Genomic DNA, 22130 nt, shown 5'->3' with positions numbered 1-22130 from the left:
ACAGAGAGAAAGATAGAAATAAACAGAGAGACGGAAAGAAAGATATAAAGAAAAAGAAAAAGAAATATTCTTGCCGAAAAGGATTCGTCACGAGACGGGATTCGAATCCGCGTATCCTCGATCCTAAGGCGAGCGTCCTTGCCACTCGGGTATCTAGGCACGCTAGCAGAGCATCGCATAGTCTTGCATAGTATAGTGTAGCAAGCCGGCGGCAAAAGAAAGTGAGCGTGAGGAGGAGGGAAAGGAGGAGGGGAGAGAGTAAAACGTAGCGCAGAGAAAAGGAGAAACAGAGAAATCGAGAGAAAGAAACGCAGAAGGAAAAGAAAGGGAGATAGAACATCAACGAAAGGCGAGAGAAATAAGTAGAGAGACAAAAAAAGAGATAGAAAGAAAGAGGAGGCAAGCATCGCTTCGTCTAGCGATCAGATACCGAGCCACCTGGCCAAGCCGCCCATGCGCAGTAGCTAAGCCACGCCCACCGACACAGACGTCGCGCGCTACCTCCACTCTATAGTGCTTGGCCTGGCTGCGTACTCCCGAAGAGGAAGCCGCGGATCTCGAAGCTAGACGTGTCGGTCGACAGGGAGTACGAGCGGCGACGGGTCCTTGCTTCGCTGTGCCAAGCTTTGTGCGACTTAGTGCAAACTGACCTTCCTTTTTTTTTATCCTTTCTCGCAAAAACATGCGTATATAACAGGATACAAAAAGCGGCGTGTACCTAATGTGACACGTGGTTAGAGAATGACCGGTGAACTGGCTCGGTTGCGACGCGTCGCTCTTGCAGAATACACAGCGTACGAGTTAGTATCCGAGGGTCTTTCAAGCGCAGCGTATTCATTCTTGTTCGAGCCGCAGCTCTTTCGCCTTAAGAGGCTCGGGCCACTCGCAAACCCGGCGAACGAGTGGGCGGTTTACGCGTCGCGTTCTACCGTCGTCGACGTTGGCGCTTCAGCGAACAAATGAATCGTCGCCTCGCCGTCATCGCGAGCTGCTCGGGCATTCTCATGAAGGATGACTCGCGCCCGTCACGCAGAGTGTGCGAATAATAAGCCTCCATTGTGTCGTCACTCGAAAGTTCCTAGACGGCCGCTCGACAATGGACCTGTCGAGGGGAGTTGTGGGCGCGCCTTGAGGCGTCATCATCCACAATCTTAATTTTATGCATATCGTGGGCTTCAAGGCTGTCTAGAAGTATACGTGTCGCTGTCTGGTGAGAAACTGCGTGAGGGGACCGCGTAGGCGAAGTTGGCGAAAATTGCTTCTTTGCTGGCGTCTGCAGCCTTCGAGGAATTAATATCGCTCACGCAGTTTCTCCCCGTAAGAACGCTGTAGGACGTGTGAGCTAACGTCATCGAGGATGCCGTGCAGTTGTACAGCAAGCACGTTGAGAAGTGGCAACAAGATGACGCGCGTGGGCGTCACCAGAATACCACCTATAGGTAAAGTGTAGGCGAGGCAGGGATTTATTATCTTCTACGCACAGCGCACGGAAGGTGTGTGTGTGCATGTGCGTGCGTGTGTGTATGCGTGTGTGTGTGTGTGTGTGTGTGTGTGTGTGTGTGTGTGCGCGTGTGTGTGTGCGTGCGTGCGTGCGTGCGTGCGTGCGTGCGTGCGTGTGTGTGTGTGTGCGTGCGTGTGTGTGTGTGTGTGTGTGTGTGTGTGTGTGTGTGTGTGTGTGTGTGTGTGTGTGTGTGTGTGTGTGTGTGTGTGTGTGTGTGTGTGTGTGTGTGTGTGTGTGTGTGTGTGTGTGTGTGTGTGTGTGTGTGTGTGTGTGTGTGTGTGTGTGTGTGTGTGTGTGTGTGAGATCACGTTGTAGGAGCAAAGCAACCGAATTTTATGGTAAATTGCAAGATTATTCAATAATGCCCTGACATCACACCTTTCAAAAATAGCATAGATATTGGACGTGTGTAAGCCGCCGCCGAAATAAAACTGTCTTCCGTGCGTTTTTTCTGTTCTTTTTTGTTTCTCTCTCTCTTCGTTTTTGCTGTCTAGCTAATACGTTGGGCATAATCAACGCGCATGTGAGCCGAATGTAATAGTCTTTCATAATTTCTACATCTTGCAAATCCCACACTTCCATGACAACGACGGCGATTTTAAAGACTACCACTACAACATCTGTTGCGCTGAATTTTCTGCCACAATTGCCGTGCGCTGCTCTTACACCAGAGCCCGCGAACAGAGCCTCCGAGAAGCGAATGGTGTGCAAGAACCCCACACATTTATGCACACGCCGCGCACACTTACGTAACAACATTTCGCGTAACGGCAACCTCAGTTTCCTTCGCAACGGCTCTCCATCCGGCTAAAAGTAGCAAGGTGTCGTTGAAGTATCCAAGCTGAATGATACAGCATATGTGATGCTTTAGTGCGACATAAAGGTTTGCATAACCTGCAGACAGACGCACTTTACGAGCTTGCCCGCCAGGGATAAGCTTGCCTAAGCAAACGCACTGTTTCCATGCAGCTGCCGTCGCTCCGGCACTACATATTTCATTCGGTTTTTATAAACAGAATTTTCTCCGTTCGTGTCGCCTCCAGTTTCAAAACTCAACGAGATGCTGTTACATACCCACAACCGGTCAATCAGTTCTGCGAAATGTTTCGTAAGCTTTCTTTCTGTTTGGATGCCCCGGTAGCTTCGTGCTACATACGTGTGAAGGGCAACTTGTTCTTTCATGCCCACAGCCGACCTTAATGTCTGACCCGCCACGGTGGTCTAGTGGTTATGGTGCTCGACTGTTCACCCGAAGGTCGAGGGATCGAATCCGGCCGCGGCTAGCGCATTTTCGATGGAAGCGAGAATGCTCGGGGCCCGTGTTCTTAGATTTAGGTGCACGTTAAAGAACCCCAGATGGTCAAAATTTCCGGAGCCCTCCACTACGGCGTCCCTCATAATCATATCGTGGCTTTGCGACGTTATACCCTAACAATTCTTATTGGTGTTTGTTTTTGCCGCGGCTTTCTTCTTACTGCTAAACTTTCTTTGCACAGCCACACGGCGTCAAGTCGACATTTGATAGTATCGCTCATTAAATTCCTTTTAAACTCCTTTCACTTTTGCCCACGCAGAGAAGGGAAGGGGGGAGGGGGAGGGCTTTCTTGCTCTGCTGCCTCTTCAAAGCCCGAGTTTAATAGATCCAGCGCGCTTTCCAACCAAAGTTTTATGCGATTATCGTTACCGGCTTCTTTTTCTTTTTCTTTTTTTCGTGATCGCGGAGATTGAGCCAATAAAAAGACTTAAGCGAAAGTGGATAGGCCCGGCCCGAACAGCACGATAATGAATTGCGCAAGCGCATCCAACAGACGACAACTACAAGCACACGATGTCCTAGCAGTGTATGGAATGTGAACTCTTTTTTGTCAGCATCAAACAAAAAAGAAAGAAAACACGAAGCATACAACATAAAATGTGAAAAAAAAAGGAAGGGATCAAGCTTGAGCTTGTTACATACCACTTTACGACACTGCTAAGCTGTACTTCAGGCGTCCTATTCTTCGTCCGTTTTCTTTTTTTTATGTTTCTTTAGTTTTGCGGGCAGCTGGTGCGCTTCTCATCCCCTTAAAGTGGCGACGCAGTAACCCTGCCTATCGCTATCCCTTGTCATCGCCATCCCTTCTCATCCCTTCTCCCTAATGAATCTTTCTTCATAGCACAATTACTGCCTGCGTCGCAAAGAAACTAAAGAAGACCACATCGGTACGTAATCTTGTCATAGCAGCAAAAATGAAAACACACACACACAAACAAAAAAGGAACAACTCTCGATATCTTATAATCTCTATATTATATATATATATATCTATATATATATACTCTAGATAATATATATACAATTTTGCGGGGAGCTCTACGCTGCTGTTTCTGACGCACCGTCATGTCCCCCGTCAGGAAAAGAACACCCTTAACGAGCGGGGAAAATGACTCGTCGAAAACTGAAGCTTTCTTTTTCTTCTTTTTTTTTTATTCATGCAAGCCTTGTGGCCTTTGTATCAGTAGGTAGCTGTATGTTTTTTTAACTCTGGTCGCTAAGCACTATTATCTTTGTATTCATTTTTTTTCTTTCGTATTAATATGTAGCCTCAACCAATTTTCATAACTTAGTAGCGCAAAAGAGCCTAAGAAAACACGTATTCTGAACGACGCGATTTCTATGAGATAGTCGGGCGGGGGGGGGGGGGGGGGTTGTACTGAAACAATATATACTAAACTAAACGCGATACTAAACTCGATTTTCCCTTTATGTAGTGATGATAAACGGGCAGAAAAGCTATCAGATTAAGATTGATATTATGTGATATGAAAACATGCGTACTACGGACAGCGAGCACGAAGAGGTGCACAACGCCTGTTTACTCTTTAGGAAGGAAGGGTAAAGGGGGGGGGGGGGTGATATAAACAAGCGTTGAAGACATTTGAACTAGCCCATCATTACACACATCAGTGTAACAAGCCCGTCGGTTCAACAGATGAAGAGTGAAATTAATAGAACGACCAAGCATATAAACTTAAAGCAAATTTTCTGGCTTCCGTACACTTTAAAAAAAGAGAGTATCTGTGACTCCTTTCGGAGAGTCCTGACTTACCACCTATATGACTCTCCTTAAAGAGGCACGTTCACTCTCTTGTGGGTCACAAGCCTTCTCGAAGAGAGTACAGTGATCTCCAAATGGAGTTGACGTGACTCTTTTAAGAGAGTCATATACGTGGTAACTCAGGACTCTCCGAAAGGACTCAAAGTACTCTTTTCAAATGTGAAGCATTTCTTAGCGAACATTTGGCACTTTGAGCGGTTCTATATACGTATCTATCTAGCCGCCTACGTCTGGGTGCTCTCACGATCGCCTCCTCAACTTCGTGTAGACCAAAATTGGCTTGGGAGGGTAAGGGGATTTGACGAATATGACTGTCGGGTCATGACATGAATAATAATGAAAATCCTGTCGCGTGCGTCGTCAAACCCTTTCCTCCAGACACGTGTGGCACATACCCGTTTACCACAGGCCGCGGTGTACAGGTATGCGCCACAGGTGATTGACAGTTTATATCTACCAGGAACGGTGAGAACAGACATTGGTAACTTAAATGCGAGAGCGTTAAGAAAAACAGACATCGCCAGCGTTGACCCGACGAATGGAAAGAATGAAATTAGGATCCCAGCAGGAATCGAACCCAAGCATTCTGCGTGGCAATCAGGTATTCTACCACAGAGCCACGCCAGGTCTGTAAACTGGTTTGGAAAAACAGGCTATGCAGGCGTAATGTCGGTGCACGTCAATTGTGGTTATGGTGCTGGCGATCTAATTTTGCAAGAAAGCAATAAGCACTACATGATAATCCTACGATGTGTACTCCTACGATACAGGCGTCATATCTGGTTAACATCTGTGGTTCCAGTGTCGGCTCCGCTTTTATAGCAGTCTAATAAATATTACATTTGTATTCCTATGATTCAGCAAACTATATGAAGCATTGCTCGACCCCGGACGAATAGATTAACGAAAGTTACGTATGACATTCACATCATCGCACCGTAAAGTGCACTTAGTCCTCCAGAACGACGCAGTGTCCTCTTCATTTGTTACGAGGCTGGGCGATGGCCTCATGCTGACCGATGATGATGCCAGATTGATTGACAGCCGCTTTGTAGACTAAGCTACGTAGGCCACATACGCCCATGTAGTCTACAAATACGGTAAGCGCCACCCACTGATGTAGGTCTACGTAGCACTATCCAGGCCTACCAGCCTCGACGGCCTATACCTCACCAACGCGAAGGGTGATTTCAGGTTCCCACATGTCGCCGGCTCTGTCGACAGTCAATTTGTCGACGAAATGACCGAGTCATCCACGATTTCCAACAATTGTCTATACCTAATACTTTACTACACATGGAACCTTCGTCACCGCGATCACGACCGGATCCAATAACAAGTCATGACCAGCTGCTGTTGCTGACTGACCACGGTGATGATGGCCTTATTCAAGAACTGTCAAGAACCGCTTCCACAAATGCACACGGATTCGTGAAATGTGCATGCGTTCTCCATCATTAGGGACAAGTATAAGCACTACATATGAGCTTACCGCTTCTGGTGTTGGTAATGCCCACGTTGCCGTTGGCAGCGTTCCACAACTGTAAACAACTGGTTAAATAACACATGTGCAGCTCTTCAGCATATATGCGTGCGTATAAAATTTATACAGATCTTGAGCGTCATTTTGTAACGTTTCGCTCAGTAACAAAAATTACGTCACAGTCACCTTTCAGCTGCATGCTTGGCATAACATTGATTCCCACGGTACGTGGGATCTGCCTTTTTTTTTTCTTACAGTGTACGGGTGCATCTACGAACAGAAAAAAAAGCCTACGTTACGTCCTCTTCCCGAACGATGAGCTTACATAATGACGTCATCGCGTGACGTCATCATGCCGTCACAGATAACCCAAATGTATGACGTCATAATGACATATGGCATCATTGCATGACGTCATATGACGACGCTATCAATTGATATCGTGGAACGGTCATGGGTGGGCCGATCCTCTAGGCAGTGCAACACCAAGTGAGGTGCAGGAATCAGTGGAGCGGTACGCGTTTAGTTCGTGTTTCGCCACGTCAGTCGAATCTAGGCGCTGCGTTTGCGCGGTCGTGCGTTTCAAGTATGGGCTGGCGGCTCATTGTGAGAATGCCCGCGGAGCAGCGCGCTTGTGAATAACACTTACGAGAGCAGAGGCGGGAGTGCGCCCGTCGGCTCCGTTGCTCATCCCCATTCAGAGAGCAGAATGGCTCCAACCATTTCTTTTTTGTTCAGGATGTCGTTTTGTTTCTGTCCTCATTCAGGCGGCTAGTCGTATGCAGGTCTTGAATATGAAATAGCCGCAACGCCACCTCGCAGGTGCGCAGCACCTACAGCTCCAATGCCAAGACTGTCCGATGATCGGCCATTGACTCCCTTGCTTTCTTTTCTTGCCGCTATGCATGGCTTGGAAACCGGTGTCTGTAAAAAGGAATCACTCGAAACTTTTCTGTTCTGTCTGCGGGCATTGGCGGGCGTCTTACAGCTGCGTGCTTATCACCTAAAAGGAAATCAGCGCGAAATTGAGCTCAGTTTGTGTTCATCGGCCGCACACTCCACTCGTAGCAGAATAAACGCGATTACCGACTTTCGTAATCGCCACGCACCGATGCACATAGAATTGCGAGCGCACGGCGTCACAGCCGCGCCGTCGTCGCAAAATGATGCATCGTGTGGCGAGACAAGATAAAGGGCCCGCTAATGAGCAGAGGGTCGAGGATTCGCAGATTATACAGACCCTGAGCTCGGGAATTCTGGATGGGGAGTGCATCGGGCGGGGAGGGTATAAGCCTTGCTTTGTGCAGTCTGATGGTATACAGGGGGCACAGGCGTGTGTGAGGCTAAGCGGATTACGGCCTCGGGGTCGGGGAACGAATCCCGAGGAGGAAGACGTCACGCTAGCGTGCGATATGGTCTCAGCGATACCCAAGTGGCAACCGCATCCCAGGGGCACTCTTCACAGCGGGGGTTTTTCAGAGCTTGATGTCGGGCCTGGGTTTCAAAAGGAAAGGGAGAAAAGAAGGAAAGATCGCGCTGCCAGTCCCACGCAGTGTAGTGTGCAGCGCAGTGGAGGAGGAGGGAAAAAGACGCACTGCAGCTGTGGAAGTTCGTGACCTCCGTGAATCTCCCTTTCCTTCGCTTTCTTTATGTTGCATCCCAATTTGGTTTAGAGAGCAGCTCGAAAAGACCGAGTTACGCGCCGTCGCGCTAATTCTCAGGAATGTTTCTCTATGGTGGGTGGATGTGTACCCCGCCCCACTATAATCTCTTAGCGGTTACTCTGTGCTCTTAAATCACGCGCGTAAATTTTCTCGCGCACAAAGCATAAGCGTGCATTTCAATGACCTCCTCGCCGCGGCGGCCGCATTTCCATGGAGGCCCGTGTACTTAAATTTAGGTGCACGTTAAAGAACCCCAGGTGGTCTAAATTTCCGGAGACCTCCACTACGGCGTTCCTCGTAATCATATCGTGGTTTTGGGACGTAAAACCTCAGAAATTGTTAATATTAATAATGACCTCCTCGAGTGTCTTCCTATGTGCCGCTCAGTTCCCATGCACGACGCGAATAGTTGAGCACGCTCTGGAACTTACGTGAGCGTTATCGATCACGCTAGGATGTACTGCAATAACGCATGTATGGAGGGTATGCGTTCCAGCAACCGATCAGATCTTGAACGATGGACGACTGTGCTCACCTCTATCCTTGTGCTGTGAGTGTTACTTATTCCCGCTAGGCACAAGTTCGCCCTATAAAGAGTTAAATCTTCATTTTACGCCTTATTGGTCGAAGTCTTGATCGTTACAGCAATGTGGCTACACGGGTCCTTCGTTGTGCATGGGCAATTGGGCTCAGACTCGTGAACGAATTGTTAGTCATACACGTGGTTGCGTCACGATTGCTTCATTTATTGTAAGCGGTCGGCATGTGCAGGGCAAAATATGCTGACGTGTTACCACAGATCTCTACTAAGTATGATGATGATGACAGTCGTTATGCTAAGCCTCTTGCTCTTTCCAGCTGGATCTATTCATCCAGACCTGTTCCACGCGACACCCTTCAACCCACCCGCTTTAGCAAGATAGGAAGGTCCTAAGTGCTAGCATGCGACAAAAACAAAATGCATGATAAGGGCGTTTTCAAATATCAAAAATATCAAAACAACTTGGGGCCCATATCGATTAAGTAAACGTTACGAAAGCGGAGTCTACTTTTACTTATCGATCGGGGGTCGCAATTTGATCCCGCTGATCGTTATTGCGAGAGACGGACCTGCCCGTGATGAAATGCCCTTTCGTAAGAGAAACTTTGAAGATTAGTTTCGTAAGTTCATCGCATAACACGGTCATCCTGCGTCACTTTCGAGTTGCGAATCTAAATAGACTACAACAAGAGCACAGCAACACGATGCGAGGCTTCTTGTACACGACGATGTTAAACTTGCAGCGATACCGCCGCGCCGCACTACACAGCTTCGCTGGCCTCTCACCTTCACAGGAGGGGAACGGCTCTGAATTTTCTTTGTGCACAAACAACGCGCCCAGCTTACCCAGTGTAGCCAAGCTTACCTCTCTCTTGAAGTAACGGGGCTATCTTTAGGTAGAGCGGCTAGAAATTCTATTAATAGAGCTTGCCGTTGTGGCTTTGAGCCGAGTGTCGTAATCCGCAATGCGCGCCTCCTCTGCCGCAGGTGCGAGAACGTGGACTCCGTGATCGGCTTCATCACCATCAAGGGACAGCGCGAGCGGCTGGACAACTTCTGCGGCTCGCAGCTGCCCAACCAGATCATGTCCAACGAGCACCGCATGACCGTCATCTTCCAGAGCTTCGGCAGCAGGCCGCCCAGCGTCAAGGGATTCCGGGCCATCTACCAGTTTGTCACCAGTGAGTGTTTCTTGTGCGCATAGAATTTGCTTTTACACTCGTATGGAAGTACAGTCGAGCGCGAAATTATGGAGACCACGGGAGCGCGAGCCAAACTCCGCCAAACTGGAGTTACTGTGCTACCTTTAGGTAGCACAGTTGCGCGTGGTTCTGGCTAGCAACCACAGCTATGCGGGGAAGCCGCGCTCCGTTTTTCAGGCGACATGCCAATGGTGTCGCCGATTGACGTGTTTGGCGTGTCAGGGACCGGTGATTAACTTGATTCTCGATGACTCGCGTCAATGCAGTTCGCTGCAGCGGCGGCGTCGAGTAATACAAAAATTGGCCCCAGCGTCAGCTTCTCCGCAACGCATGGTTGTTATACTCGCGGACAACTTTCCTTGGCAATGAAGCGAAGGGTACAGAGCCAAATCACGCGTATCCCACCGCTAATGAATGTAGTCCCACATTTGTGCCGGCACTTTTTGCGTGAGACATCAAACATACTCATTTACTTTCGGCATGTAGCTCTTTGAAACGGGACGCAGCTCCCACCGATGAGACATTTGTATTTCTTTTACTTTATACGTTGTTACTTTGCGCTTTTGCATGCGTGTGAAAGTCGCGCCGTTTACGTGTACCTCAAACGCTAAGCGGCGTCTGCGTCGATATGCAACGAGCGATTACGCGCAGCCATCATTTTCAACAGCGATCAAAAATGCGCGCCGTACCGGACTACTTCGCGTAGTAGGGGTGCATATGCAAATGCTGAGCCCTCGTAGCTTTCCCTTCATTGCCAAGAAAAGTTGTCCGCTAGTATAGCGGCGTTTGGAAGACAGACGCGCATATACACGCTCTGTCAAACTAAATGCCAAACTAGAGTTACTGTATATGCTACCTTTAGGTAGCAGAGTGGCGCATAGGTATGGCTAGCAACCACAGCTATGCGGTGAAGTCTCACTCCGTTTTTGCAGGCGACATGCCTACCGCGTCACCGATTAACGTGTCTGGCGTATCGAAGACTAGTGATTAACTTTACTGTCGATGTCTGGTGTCAATCCAATTCACTGCAGCGACGGCGTCGAGTAACACAAAAATTGGCCTGAGCGTCAGCTTCTCCACGATGTATGGTTGCTAGCGGCGTTTGTAAAACAGATGCGCAACTCTGCTACCTAAAGGTAGCATATACACTAACTCTATGCCAGACTGCATCGCAGCGCCTTCTGACGGCTTCACGGTTAACTTGGAGAGCTTGTACTGCGCACGCGCGTACTTTTCTGCCTTCCAGTCAGCTCGTTCGCTCGCTTTCATCGCGCACACACCGGAACGTGGGATGAAGCGCAATGCGTCACTTCTGCAGTGGCCGTGGAAGTTCCAGAGCGACAATATCGTGGCGAAGCTACTTCGTTTGTACAATCCGCGCGTTTTCGTCACGATATCATCGCTCGGCGCTCCCACATCGCCCCTTGCCACTGGTTTCCTCGCCCCCTCTCCCCTCGCGCGCTCGCGACAGGTGCCCCTATGCCTCTTACATAAATGTCGCGATACTCCGCGGACACACTACCAGTTACAGAGACGCGTATACAAATCCCCTCACGATAGTCTAAACAGGACGCAAGCGGTACACTACAGACTATTACAAACAGATTCGTACAGAAACCCCAGACTCATGCACGCCATGTATCCAGATATTTACACTACAAACGGATGCAGCTCGTGTGGCGAGGTTGCCACGCTTAGCCACATGTTGTGGGAGCGTCAGGGCTTAATAGACAAATCGAACAGTGCTGATTCGTCCGTCTCTTCCACCGCCAGCCTCCGCTCGCTCTGAAAAACCGCACTGCTCAGCTCGAACCTGACAGCACAACTCTGGGCCGTCCAGCGTGCCGAGGAAGCCGCTTCGAGACAAGGTCTCGGAACCGCGACCGTGGTGGGCGCCCAGGCCCACTAAAAAGACGCCGGTCTCGAATCTCATTGATTTTACAATAAAGCTTCTGTTCCTTCGGCGGCGCCTCTTCCCACCAATCGCTGTGTCCCATTGTCTTGTGACGTGGAGATCGCGCTAGCGCTGTTATCAGCAGTAGCCCTTTGAAACTGCTGTGTGACGGACGCGTGTCGTCCGCTCGGAGCAACAACAAACGTAACTGAAGGTGCGCCAAAGCGCACAGAAGCGCAAATGGGTGCGGAAACGACGTGAAGCCGGTGCCGCAGAACGTGCAGCCGCTGGCTGGGCAGGGATATGAACCTTATTTATTATTATTCTGCAAACTTGGTGTTGTCTTCTTCATGTCTGCTCATTGTGGCGTACTTTTTTTCTAGATTTTGGCATTCCTTCCGGTCGTCAGGACCCACAGGGCGGTAAGCTTCAGTTTTTCTCTTTTTCTTCTTTTTTTTTTATTCCTTATTGTGGTTCACATCAACACATGGTCACAGCACAGAGTGGTTGATGTATGCCCTGCATTAAAACCGTCTTTTAGTTCGCCGCGCTGAGACTAGAGAGAGAGAAGGAATGCAGGAAAAGAAGGAGAGTTAACTAGACTACGTCCAGTTTGCTACCCTACAAATGGGGTGGGGAATAAGGGAGTAAAGTGCTGTGCTGTTAGCGACGCTCGGCTGCGCTTTGATTCCCGCCCCCGACGGCAGCATTTGATTTGGACATAATGCAAAAAACGCCCGTGTACATATATTTAGAGCACGTTAAAAAAAAACAGGTCAACAAAATTAGTTCGAAGTTGCCCACTACGACCTGCCTCCTATCAAAGTTTTGCTACGTGAAACACCATAATTATCTTTTATTTGCCATTTAAATCTACAAATGACTACAGGGAAGGCGACGCTCGCCTGAGCGTTTCAAAAGTCGCGGCCATCCGTTCTGCAGCCAACTTTCGCTATGCGATACATCACAAAGGCCACAGGGTTCCTTATACATTTGCCTAAGACGGCTCGAAGGCGAATGCCGCCTTCTTCTTCTCAGTCGATTGTACTGATCAATCAATCAATCAATCAATCATTTTTTTTATTATAAGTTCTCTTATTACGTGAAAATACAGAACACTGATTAGACCCATAGCCACTGGCTATGGGTCTAATCAGTGACGTGAATGTTGCCAGCAAATTAAGTGCGGCTCTCTCGGCTCGACTATTCCATTTTTTCTTAAGTATACGAGCCCCGGTCACAGCACCAGTCATGCTTTCTCAAAAACCCCTCCTTCACATTTTTTTTTTCCGCGCTTCCAAGAGTTTCGTCAATCGTGAGGCGTGGGTCAGCAGCTTTCATCACTGATCGCGCTTCGAACGCCATTTTTCACTGCGACGCGGAAAAAAAAAACTGATAAAACGAACTTCGAAGCGCGAATTCCGCTTCCTGCTCACTTGTCCCTCTTCGCATATTTCCCAGGAAAGCTTTATCGGAACTCCACTTCAGCGAAGCGAGGACGGAGCTGCAGTGTCTCCTATTCGTGTCACCAGCAGACTTAATTCGTGCGTGTTCCCGGACGGGCCTTTCGGGAAGACGGGGTCGCTAAGGAAGTAAGGGCCGTTTAATCTCACGTCGACACGTTCTACGAATCTTTCCGTTTCCTTGCTCGTCTTTCTGTTGTTCCTACAGCCTTCTTCTTATTCAATTTGGCAGAGTGACCCGGAAGCGGAGCAGAAAGAACGTCAATCACGGATGCTTCGCGCGATTACCATAAGCGAAAGGAGGGCGCGAACACGGAAAACAAAAGGCAATGTCACCGCGTTTCTCGTCAAGCACAGTTGGCAATAAAGTAACGCGAGAAGCGAACTGGGACGAGAACGAAATGAAGAGGATATAATTCGTGACAGGCGGGTACGGGAAAAGGGGTGGTTAGGGTTAAGGAGGGGATGGGCTGGTGGGAATAGGCGTGGCGGGCCACTACGGCTACGAGTGCAGGATAGCCGCGGCGGGGAATGTATGGCGCCGTAGCCAGAAGTGGCAGCCTCGCAACTTCTCTCGCGAAGCGAGAGAAAAAGACACATCCCCCCGAACCATCTCCGGCCCCAAAGCCTGGCGCCGTGTTTGTGTTGTGGCGGCTTTGTTCTTGGGACGTCGTTTCCCATCTCGCCTTGTTGCTCAGCGGCGCGTTCGTAGTCGTCGTATACGCAATGAAATGCCGGGCGTCGCGAGCGTTGTGGCATCTCTCACGCGCAGCGCTGCCTTTCTCTCGTCGAGTGTTGTTTCTTCCGGCGGCGAAGAAGAGACGCGCTCGACGGGCGTGCAAGGCAGAAATGAAAGAGGCGAGAGAAAAACGAAGAAGGCGAAACGGTTTCTCGGGCGATGGCGTTTTTAGCTGCGGCCTCCAGACAACGCCCGTTTATTCCAGCAGCGAATGACTCTCCGGGGCAATAATTTCTGGGCCAACAACTGGGCGTCTGCGGCGTTTCGAGAACCGGTAAATATGGCCGCGGAACGAGAGACGAGAAAAGATAATGGGAGACAAAGGCACGCAACTGGCTGGAGAATTGCATAAAAAAAGGGAAAGCTACAAAAAAAAAGAAACGGCCACAGGCTTTGCGACGAGGCTTGGATCGCTTAACTTGTCAGGCTCATAGTGTGAGGCGCCTGAAATGCGGACCCACTGCGCTATCACTCGTTTGCCGAACGCAGTAAGAAACACTTTAGGATGTTCTTTCCCTACCGCCTCGAACTGGTTATCACTTTTCATTTAACGCTTCTCCTGAATGTTGACTGCGCGCGATTTCTTCTTCATGCATAGTGCCTATTGGGCACATCAGTCGCATTTCTGTAGTGTTTACGCTGAATGTCAAAACATGCTGGCCGTGCGCTCTTAATCTACCGATGATGCACGCGCGTGTGCTCTTGGTATACACCCCAAGGACTGCGAAGAGGGGTGCAACTCAGAATGTCTAAAACGGGCTGTTCACTAAAGTTTGCCTCTGCAGATACTGTACGCTCGCATGTGCCCTTTTTGTACTTTTTGTTTCTAATTGTTTGTTTTCCCTTTTTTTTTTTTCGCCTTCTTCGAAACTGTTAGCTTTGCCCTTACGCAAAACCTTTCGGCGCTCCCAAAGCTGTTTACCCGTATTGACAACCAGTAGCTTCTCTTACTGCCGAAAGAAAAATAAAGACATCCTCTCGGCACGCGATCGCCCTAAAAGGACCCTTATAAGCGTTCGCGACAGGCCCTCGTCGTCGCCTTCTCTTTTACGCCTCCTCTCTCGCTCTTCTTCTTCTACTTCACCATGCATCTATACTTCCTCTTGAACGCGGACCGACGGCTTAGAAAGCCAGGCTCACTTTGGGAGCGAGAACTCTTCGCCAGCTCTTCCTTGAAAAGGGGAAGAATCCCTCGAGGGGCCCAGAGATTTAGCGCCGCCTGGCGGCAGCAGCAACGAGCTGCCGCCGAGCGCGAAGTTTGTTCCTCGGCGCGGCGTGGAGTGCTCCAGTCACGGGGAAAAAAACTCCCCACGGCCCGGCCGCCGTTCACTCCAGTGCGGCCGAGAAGACTCTTTGCATGCATTTCCTCCTTTCATGTCCTCCTTTCTTTTCTATACCCGCTTGCTCTCGCATCTGGTGATGGGGCGTAAGGGACGGCTGATTCCGTCCACGGTTACCAATAAAGAGCGTATATATATAGCGGCGTCGAAGGCCGAACCAGTGGCAGCATAACGAAATATATACATATATACCCTCCCCCTTTATTCGAGAGTGAGTCCTCGCACATTTCGGCTGATTATTGACGACACCTGCAAATGAAGACGGAAGAACATGCCAGCTGCGTTGTGCTGAAACCTGTCGGTAGAACGCGGTGTCGTCGCGGGAGAGACGGCGCTGTATATTTTTCATCTCGTGCGCATAACACGCACGCTGAACTACAATTTGGCTACGGCGTGAACTTGACAAAGTGCCTCGCTGGAAAGCTAGCTTTAAGAACAAACAAGACGCTTCGTACTTCAAAGTTTGCCGAGAGAGAAAAAAGAGTGAAGAATGAAGGAAATGCAATGTAGTCAACTAGACATTGAGAGAATGAAGGAGTAAAAGAGAGAGAGAAAACGCATCAACCTTTCGCAAGCATAGTAGGCTGCAGGCGGGCGCTTAAGTCAGCTGCTCTCGAGTATGGTAGAAGGGCTCGTATGCGACTTTCCTGGCTGATATATGCTGTGAGCCCATGCTTTCAGGATTTTTCTCTCCCGTAAAATACCGATCACCAAGTGTGCTCAAGGCATTGTCTGGTATTGTCTGTCGAAGCGGAAATGGCGGCATAGGAGGTAATCGATTGCGTATTCCTATTTGAACTAAAACCATTCAGCTCGTTTATCCGTAGGTACAAAATGCTTACGTGTTGCCGTTGAATTCTAGAAAGAATTTCAGGACAACATACAAATATAAGTATAGGATAATCACACAGGAAATAAGCTTGTGATTAAAACGGCAAAACGCACGCATTGCACTTGAGGTGCAGTGGCACAGTGTCACAGGGAGGAATTGATGAACATTTTTCTTAGGAGCAAGCGCTTATATATGATTGGCGAAACGTCCGTTATTACTGTTATGCTCGCCGTCCCTATTGGTCCGTGCGTTTCTTCACGAAAAAGGTGATACTTAATGGTGACTCCTTATTCTATTGCGCTGTTGGACTCCTCTAAAAGAGAAAGGACAAATAAAAATTACCTTTTAGTTGAAAGTGCCGCTGATTAGCCTTTGAGCAGAGTGGTGGAACAACACTCCAGAAATAAACCTTTCAATTGTGTTTATTTCTCATCATTGTTCCGTTGTGTTGGCTTCAGAATCGTATCAACGAAACTATTATTTACTTGCTTTGCGTCTGTTCTAATACCCATCGTAGACGGCTAAATAAGCAGCAAAGTGGACTGCGGCCATCTTAAGTCTTATGTCAATACTCACGTAGGCGGCAAAGTAGACTGCTTCGCGTGGACGGCATCGGCCGTCGTTCCTTTTTTTTTTTTAATAGATTTCGAGCACGAAAGAAGTTTTTAAAAAAAAGGCAGTTCTGCTTGTTTTCTTTAACTTTCTCTTGTCGACGCCAGGTGGCGTCACGTCGCGCAAACGTCATACAGACGCGTTACATTGCCCGTACGACTGGAGCTAGATGCTGTCAGCGTTATCAGATTACACTAGAGGGAAATCTGGTGCTAGTCCTTATGGGAGCTCCGACGCGTGATGCTTCAGCCAGCATGAGAATGATTGGTTGTACACGAATTTGACTAAGCTTCGTTCTTTCGGCTCCGTGTAGCCTGCAGCCACTTTGTCGCAAGACGAAAGTTCAGCAAAAGTTCAGCAGTCCCACGTCACCACCTTGACCCTATTAGGCTCACCAATTCGAATCAGCTCACGAGGTTCACAACGAGCCGTTCTTTTATTCGAAACAAAAGCCAAAACGCAACAATAAACAAAGCCACAGAAGCGTTCGAAGCCGCAAGCACGAAGATTAGGCAAATCCGCGTACTACCCATCATTCCCATTGTGGCTAAACGATTGCAGCGGGACCCTCTAGTAAATATTGTAGGACACTCCATGGTCAGCGTAGACCGTTTACGATGACGGCTAGTATTGTAACACAACCTCTGTGAAGTCTCAAATTAGATTTATTTCGTTCGCAAGTACTCCTGCACGGTGAAGTGGCCACCTATTACAATGAAAGCTACGTTCACAGTGGCGTTTTCAGTGACCGGTTTCTTCGGCTGCGTATATTTGGGGGTTGTTAAATTTTTCAACAATACCACTCTTTCCGCCCACTATAATAAATTCGCCTTGTAATCGTACTGAAGGTAGTACGTCAATTTTTTTTCGCGTGATTATGCCCAATAATCGGCATTTTCTATCCTGCTCTAGCCGTACGAAATCGTCTTGCAAAGCGATATGGTCAACAAGAAAGTTAATATATTTCCGTTGTTACTTTATACTTCCATCTACATCCTGTTTCCTCGTTTATATATTTTATTCCTCATTACTTTCCTTCTATCACGCACTCGCGGCAATTACATTACGGATAGTGCTACCAGCATAGTATATCACGGCGCTCATAGCGTTCGTTTGCACAATCTCCTCTCATTTAGTAAAAAGCGCGCCCTAAAATTCCAGTAATGCGAACTCTCATTTTAAGAGCTTTCGTTTTACACGTATTTTGCTTTTACTTCCAACTCCCGGACAGCTTGTTTGCGTCCTTCTCGAAGCTGCGTCCAATTACCTAAGTGAACAGAAACAACAAACGAACACCGGCTGTAAACAGTCGGCTGAACCATAGCTCTCTAGACTCTTCAATTATACACTGCTGAAAAAATGGGGGGAAAAAATGTGCCCCGAATTCACACCGGGCCCGCGAGCGTTGTTTGACTATCGCGTTATCGAATCGTAAACAACCAACATGAACCAGCCAATGAAAGACGAGAAGACGACAATGATAGCAAAAAGAACTTTCCTCGCATTCTAGGATGTGGGAATCGGCGCAGCCGTACACAGATGTCTGGAGAAAAAAAAACGCAAGCAAACAGGTCGACGTCCATGGAGGCGGCGCATGAGGGTCCGAGCAATGTCGTGCAGCCTCTCACTGTATACACGCCAGGAATAGGCGGGCTCTGGGGAGAAACCGTTGCTCTCAGGAGCAAAATAATGCGACGCATAAAGAGACAACAAAAGGATGGTTGCGAATATATTGATCAAGCCGGCGGTGCACATTGTGATGGGCAGAGTTCGAGAGCGGGCACCCCCGGGAGGAGGATCGCCATTGTTCCAAGCTCACGCTGGAACTCTGGTTATCGTGGCAGTGGTTCTATGTTTGTTTTTGCTCAACAACCAACGCAGAGATCAAAAGCATGGAAATGCGGTAATTCTTTTTTTTTCGTTTCTCTTCCTGTTGCCGCTGGCATAGATAGATACGCACAGAGATGGTACGCACAAAAAAAAAAAACTACACGACGCGCTCATTGCTTCCATAGAACTATCCGAGTTCTCGCTTTCTTTCGTTTTGTTCGGAGGCTTTTGACGCAGATGGTTTCAACAGAAAAGGATTTAGAAAATGAGGACTTCATTCTTATTATTTAGTAAGTCTGGGAGCCCTCTTTCATTTATTTACTGTATTTCGGGGCGAGGCGCTTTATGCCCATTTCAACGCAGCTTTCTGGTGCCCCGTTCCTGTTCGTTCTTCTTTTCTTTTTTTGTCCTTAGGCGGTTTGCCCACTTCTACCATCTTATACTGTCAAACACAGTGTCGAGTCGCTTGTTGAGATGTGTACCAAAACTCGTGTGAGCCAAAACAAAATGGCGGCGTTTCATTTCGCCAATCTTCGTGAACTGTTCGCACGCTCGTCGAACAAGTAACGACGCGAAACATTCCAGAGTTTCGCGCTAAAAAAATTAAATAAGAAAGGACGCCGCAGTGGTCTTCGAGGATTCGTAGCACCGAAAAAAAGAAAGAAATATCAAGCGGTTGAGTGAAGGAGAGAGAAGAACTGCACAGTGCTAGTGGAACGCGCTGGAAGTTCTCTATAAACTCGACTCAGAGCTGCAACAGAGTCGTGTCTCTTATTCCGTTTTTTTATATTTCTTATTTCGCATGCATCGGTGCGGGATCGCAATGACCTCTTCGGTTATTTCTAAACAAGTCCAAGCAAATCGGGGCAAAAAAAAAAAGGGAGGGGGGTCCGCTCGGAAGCGAACGCTTCTTTAGTTGGACGGTCGCGCAGAATGAAGAGGACTTCTCCAGATGTGCGCCAGCGGTGCTTAATACGGTGCAGCACGCTGGAGGTTAACTCCTGTGACCCCCGAATTCAGTTCCGTGCACGTAGGATAAAACTTGAACGCGTTGTTTAACCTGACTTCTTTATTTTCTTACGATATAACGATAATATCTGTGTTGAAATAAACGCTTAAATGCGATTTATGCTGTATTTTAATTGGCGCATTAATTGGTACTTGGTTAATTATATAAAAAGTTAAAAAATTGCGGCGTATTATAAAAAATGCGTTAGAAAAGCAAGTGCGGCAAGTCATGTCCCCCGCGCTTAGATATATATTTTGAGGCGCCAACCTCTCCTATAACCACTTCACTAAAAAAAAAGAAAAATAGAAGAGACATCAATCGATGGCAAGTAAATTTGCTACGTCAGGCATGATACAGTTAAATACAACCCGATGCAGTGAATGAAGGGGAGATGGAAAAAGATCACAGCGATATAAGTTCCTGTATAGCTTGTATAATTGCACGAAATATCTTGTTAGTTTAATGACACCGGGGCAACAACCACGAAGTATGTTGCTCCTCTAGAAGACCGAGATATCTTAAAATTGTGTTGGCGCTCTCTCACGCTAACGGTAAGTATTAGATGCTAGTTAAAGCGTCGAGCATCCGGGCGATATCCTATCAACAGCATTCCATAAAAGTAAGCAAAATTTTTCCGCCGTTCAATTTTCAGCTGGGCAAACATGGAGCCTAACGACTCTCCTTCGACCTGCGCGTGAGCTTGCTGGAAGTTTTCTCGTGAGGCACGCGAACTGAGCTTTAACCGCGGCTAGTGTTAAGATGATGCAACGTCTTTGGATAAAAGCGAATGCAGCCGAAATTCACTTTGTATTCTCCTGGCTCGTCCATTCAGTAGGCATTATTTCATCTTTCCGTATTGTCTATATGGGAAAGTTAATAAAACCAGATGTTTCTTGTTTACCGTGTACTTTATTATTGTGCTTAGGTACCTCTGCGTTCTTCTGTAATACTTGCAGTGTCCTTGATACTTAGAATAACAGAGAGCTGAGCTAGTTGGTAAGCATTCATTCTAAAAACACAGGGCGTGCAAACACGAACACAAGAAAGACGTCAGGACACCGCAAACGCCGACTAACAACTGAAGAGACGCACAACGGCGGAAAATAAAGAAGGCACGAAAACTTATCTGCGCATGCCCATGCAACAGGCGAACCTATCAATCCGGCACGCGTGGCGGTCTACGTGGAAGATAACTGTTAAGGCATTTAATTTCATCTTTATGCAAGTTCATCGACGGTTGGCTCACGCAACCGCTCCCACTATTCTCAATATGCCATGCCTCAATCATCAGGCGCGTTTCTTCCTTTCTATGTCGGCACAACACTGCGCATTCATCGAATTTTGGCGTGCACTTACAATATCGACAATGTAAAGATAGATTAGATGGTGAGCCTCCTGTTAGCGATCTCTTATGTTCCAACAATCATAGTTAATGCATCGGCCCGCCTGTACTACATAGAAGCGGCCGCAGCTGAAAGAGACCTTGTACACTACACTCCTTAATGCATCAATCTCTAGTTCAATGCGCTGGCTTATTAATTTTAGGAGCATGCAGTGAAGAAGTGGCGTAGCGAGGGGGTGGCACTGAAGTACTCTAGGCAACAGTCAACAACATGCATTTAGTCGCGTCGTCATTGCGTGTGTCGGCATATTTTTACTCTAACTAGACATAGCTGGGACACCCTGTATATCCAGCATATTTTTTCCCCATCGGGCAAAAATACAGCAATATTTAAATGAACATTTTTTTTACGAGGATGACCAAACGCTCTCCGTCTCATCTCTTCTTTAAAAAGATTGTTGCAGTTAAAACTATTTAAATACGATCATTATTGAAGAATCGACTACAGGCATAATGCAATGCAGAAAGCAGACATGTCCATACAAGCTTAAATAGCTGTACATGACCTCAATTAAAGCACTCTCAAACAAAGCAATGCACAATATTTTGGGATAGGAAAATTTCTTGCTCATCTTTCTCGCCATCCGAGCGCTTATTCTCCAGACAGTTCGTTCTCTACAGCCCATTCGCCTCCTTTCTCTTCATTAAATATCATCTTCTTCGTAAGGAAAGGCACGGACCAATAGGGACGACGTGCATAACATTAACAACGATGCGTTTCGCCAATCGGGAGCGCTTCTACCGAACGAAGTGCTTCGTTAATTCCTCCCTCAATTCCTACGGCCAAGAAACACCTTCGTGTCTATAGGGTGGAGGAGCGCATCAGTATGCAAATTTTCTTTTGCGTCTTCATTAAACGAACCGCAAGATGCAAATTAACTCCGCTTTGTACTGCGAAAAGTAACGTTCGCTCGGTCAACCATACGACGGTGCGTACGACCTGCACAGTCCCGAAAACAAAGCCATATGGGGTCAAATTCAACTGCTCTCCTTTTGTTTCTATCTTCTTTACCCGGGCCAAAGAAAAAGGGAGGGGGGGGCGGTGTTGTTTATTCCCGGCCGGCAATCGTTATCAAGCCCTTCTATCATGGCGTATACGGGTGCGCGCCGAGAAAAAGCCTTAAAATAAGCACCACCAAATGCGTTAAGCAGTCTCCTTCTTGCTTATCCCAAACACACCTCTCTACTTAGACTGCTGGCGGTGCTGCATCTTTCTGGTTGGAGTGCCTCGAACGGCGCCAGCCTTCCAAAGCATTCCATGTTTGCTCATTAGAGCCAATGTTTGTTAAAGCTTAGTCACTATATGTTAACGTCTTCGTCGATCGGGTTAAATGCATTCGAAGTTACACAGCGCCGGAAACGCATACTAGTAAGAAAACGGCGAGACGACGCGAGCACTGTCTTCAAACGAGAGTTTTATCGGGAACTTTTGAAACGTGTGACAATTAAGTATGCAGAGCGAACCGTGAGAAACCTAGACCGCCCAGAAAAAAGAAAGCAGGATCGAAAGAACCATCACA

General features: G+C 47.8%; 1 protein-coding gene across 1 annotated transcript in view; it reads left to right on the top strand.

Moving 5' to 3' along the window:
• LOC119396698 (suppressor of lurcher protein 1-like) overlaps positions 1–22130 on the top strand; it is a 259810-nt gene that overhangs the window by 224017 nt on the left and 13663 nt on the right. Inside the window, 2 exon segments of the mRNA XM_037664005.2 lie at positions 9275–9468; positions 11767–11805. Of these exon segments, the coding sequence (XP_037519933.1) occupies positions 9275–9468; positions 11767–11805 (233 nt within the window).

The sequence above is a fragment of the Rhipicephalus sanguineus genome, chromosome 6 (genome assembly GCF_013339695.2).
Source record: "Rhipicephalus sanguineus isolate Rsan-2018 chromosome 6, BIME_Rsan_1.4, whole genome shotgun sequence".
Taxonomy (NCBI): Eukaryota; Metazoa; Arthropoda; class Arachnida; order Ixodida; family Ixodidae; genus Rhipicephalus; species Rhipicephalus sanguineus.
The sequence above is the reverse complement of the archived record's forward strand: the minus strand, read 5'-3'. Positions and strand labels throughout refer to the sequence as shown.